At 42.4% G+C, this 3,550-nt stretch overlaps 1 protein-coding gene across 1 annotated transcript; it reads right to left on the reverse strand.

The window, feature by feature from the left end:
- Positions 1-1,025: 1,025 nt before the first annotated feature.
- On the reverse strand, positions 1,026-3,550 carry LOC147147733 (uncharacterized). The gene is made up of 3 exons (XM_086031212.1): positions 2,925-3,550; positions 1,554-1,698; positions 1,026-1,456 (listed from the first exon to the last, which is right to left on the reverse strand). The coding sequence occupies exons 1-3, from the start codon at positions 3,352-3,354 to the stop codon at positions 1,153-1,155; spliced, it is 879 nt and encodes a 292-aa protein (XP_085887338.1). The 5' UTR covers positions 3,355-3,550; the 3' UTR covers positions 1,026-1,152.

The raw sequence follows: 3,550 nt of genomic DNA on the forward strand, positions 1-3,550 counted from the left end.
TTTTTCTTCCACTAGATCAGTGTTTTTCAAACAATTGTGCCAGTGTGCCACGAGATATTGTCAGGTGTGCCATGGGAAATTATCAAATTTGTGTGCCTGTGCGGTGTAGCGCATGGCAGCGTAATGTCTACTACATTGTAGTGCTCTTCCGTACCAGCAGGTAGCAGCAGGTAGCAAATTGTTTAGAGACAAGCGAATTAGTGACACGTTTATCCAAACAGGCCCATGTTTCACACTAAGTATCAATATGAAACATTATAAGATACTTTTTTCTTTGTGTTTATTTAATTCCTATTAAAGATGTTATAACGTCATTCTTCAATGTTCAAAATGCTTATATAAACAATATAACACTTATATTGTTAAAATAAGCTGTTTTTTCACAATTTCAGCTGGTGGTGTGGCACAGAATTTTTTTCAATGAAATAAATGTGCCTTGACTCAAAAAAAGTTTGAAAAACACTGGATTAACTCATATTCCACAAACGCAATATTTATCAGAATGCCTTGTTTCGACTAGTGGGCTTGCATAGAACATATTCTTTAAAAAAATATGTTTGGGTTGACTTCGACTTTAACTCATTGAGTACCAGGCATTTTCAGAGCCTCTTTTGCCCTAATGTTTGAAAAAATATATATAAATTCCTGGGATTGAATGGCTGGACTGTGAAAAGACATAAATATGTCTTTGGGATTGAATGAATTAAGATGCATATCGTCGCTGTCCTGTGAAAAACACTTAAATTTTCACTTTGATGCAATGTCTGTAACGCGGGAACATGATTCGTGTAAAAAATAAGAAAATGAAAAAAAAAATGGAGATCAGTGTTTTTCACATGACAGCGACGATTTGCTAGAAAAGATGGGAGACTAAACAAGCAGCTACACAAAGATAACTGAAGCCACAATATACAGGAGTAGACCAGCGTGTTTGTGACTTTGCTCATAAGCTCTTACGTGTATTTTAAAAAAAAAAAGCATAGTATATGAAAATGTTCATGTGTATATATATTTATATAATTTCTACAAACCATAACATTCATAAATTAATATATTTGAGTAGGAAGTGCATCATTTCAGACCAGTCTTAATTTGACAAGTTCAAAAGTGAAAGTCTCTGTGTGATTGAGTCCAGTGTCAGTCAGTTTGACCTCATAGGTAGAAGAGGGCCATGAAAGGCGCGTGTAGGAGGCCAACACCGCTTTTTTCACAGGGCACACCGACTCCGGCCCGACTGCAGCCTAAGGCCAAGTCCAGCTCCCCCCACACGTCTCCACCATTGTCCTGGAGATCCACTGAGGCCAGCTCTTTATGCGAGGAGGAAAGCATGACCTTCCGCATGTTCACCAAGCGGCGACCTCTTCCGGGACCACCCGCCGCCTCCTGAAGACTCTGGAAAAGGAACAGCAGGTCCACTCGCAGCTCCGCGGTGTTACCGTGGGATCTTGAAATAAATCTACAAGAGGAAACAACATGGCGACATTAAGGAATTAAACACTGCCTTTGTCCCTCAAACACAGTACAGAGAAGAGAGTTGTGCTGGGAGTTATTACCTTGTCGGAAGGTTGCTCTTTGCCGTGGACAAAAGCGCGGGATGAATGTCCACCTGTTGCGGATTTGTCAACTGAAGGTGAAGCTCAGCTCTCTTTATACTCAATGATAAGACCTCCCTGGTGAGGAGCAACTCTACAACCGAACCTGAGAATGAGGAGCAAATTGTCATTGGTTTTATGGACCGGTCAAAACTTTACATTACTCTCAATCCAGCGGATCAGAATAGCTTCCTGGAGGTGATGTTTTCACTCCTAATGCCTTGTTAATCTGTCAGCAGGATCTCTCAACAACTCTTGGAGAGAACATTAAGCCTGCTAAGTGTCATTTGTATGCAGATATCATTGTCTCTTCGGCACAGCTGAATTAATCGAGCCATTAGCGTGCAAGAATGGCTTTCCAGCAGCTTGACAAAATGCTAAATGGGAGCTTGCAAGGACGCTTGCCACTCTTTCAAACAGCTGCATGACTTACATATATTTGCTTCCATCTTCCAGGTTTATTTTGTCATTTCGCTTCCATTATCTTACATGCAGTTCTGCTCATTTTACTTGGCCGTGCACATTGTTTCAAAGAGCATGTGGGAAACTACTAGTTGGTGGTGGGAGTGCATCCTATGGAGGCAAAAGTGGATTATTCAGAGAAAAGAAATCCTGTTTCTATTAGCACTGCTACATACTCGCTAGGCAAAGTATGGCCCGGGGGCCACGTGCAGTCCACCGAGCATTTGCATTCGCAACAGTCCTGCAATCTTTTTCACATTAGCAAAGTTTTTACCCCGACAATTTGTTGATTAAACATGTATTGATTTGTATACATTTTGCCATTCATCTCATTCGATATTTGATGTACTACAGGGATGTCGAACTCATTTTTGTCACAGGCCACATCATAGTTCTGGTTTTCATCATGAGCATCAAAATGTCACCTCATCATATACACATACATATATATATATATATATATATATATATATATATAACCCTTCAGATAAATATATATATATATATATATAGCAATTGATTACTTATATTGTTAATTTAATTTGAGATCGGAAGTCATGGAAAATTGGCACACTATTATAAGTATACATATTGATCACTTTATGTTAAGAAGGGATTGGCGGGAAACAAATGCTTTTTATATCTGTTAAAAGGGATGAACATTTGCATGAAAAGAACAAAGTTACTTGGCAAGAAACATGAAGCCCACTTTAAATGCTTGGGCCACAAAGTGGCTTGACCTGGCCCCCGGGCCTTGAGTTTGACATATTGTAAATATGAGTCAAATAAACAATTGTGCATGCATGTATGTTTACATTTTTAGTCTAGTTAACAAAGGGCTATGAAAAAGTTTCCCATATCCCGTTTTACCTCGTCTAAAACGGCCCTGGAGCCCTTTGACGCTCCTGCAGTCTCGTCTGTCCTGACAACACCGATAGACCCGCCGCACAAGGCTGAAGAGGGGCTTCTCTGGAAACACCAAGCCCCGGGAAACTCCAGCAGACAGAGGCCTGAAACTGATGCGGACCACTGTGGAATTATCCCGGGCATTACGATGCGAGCTTTCCTGCCAGGCCGCCGTGAGTTCTGCGCAGCGCTCCCGTTGAGCCTCCGCGGCCCCTCGCCTCCAGCGCCTCAGGAGGTCCAGGCGTAAAGATGCACTTTGGGACCGAGTCGACCTTCCATGCAACGGTGCTACGAAAACATGCGCGTCCAGTGCGCGGCCCCATACTCCGATATCGCCAATAATCACCGTGATAAGAAGTAAAGCAATCCAAGGGTGGAAGTGTGTGGAGGCCATGGTGGTGCTTCTGTTTCCGAACTCGAGCTTCTCTCCCCTCCGCCGGGTTGGGCGCCTGCTTTATATCCCCGCTCACAATGGCAACAACTTTCCACTTAGAATTTGAATCCCGACCCTCGTCCCGATTCCTGCCTCTCTTTTTGTTCGTACCCACTTGACCCCCCGCTGCTTTCTTTTAATGCGCTTGCATAATGAG

The sequence above is a fragment of the Filicampus tigris genome, chromosome 5 (assembly GCF_054856515.1).
Source record: "Filicampus tigris isolate MCC_2025a chromosome 5, RoL_Ftig_1.0, whole genome shotgun sequence".
Lineage (NCBI taxonomy): Eukaryota > Metazoa > Chordata > Actinopteri > Syngnathiformes > Syngnathidae > Filicampus > Filicampus tigris.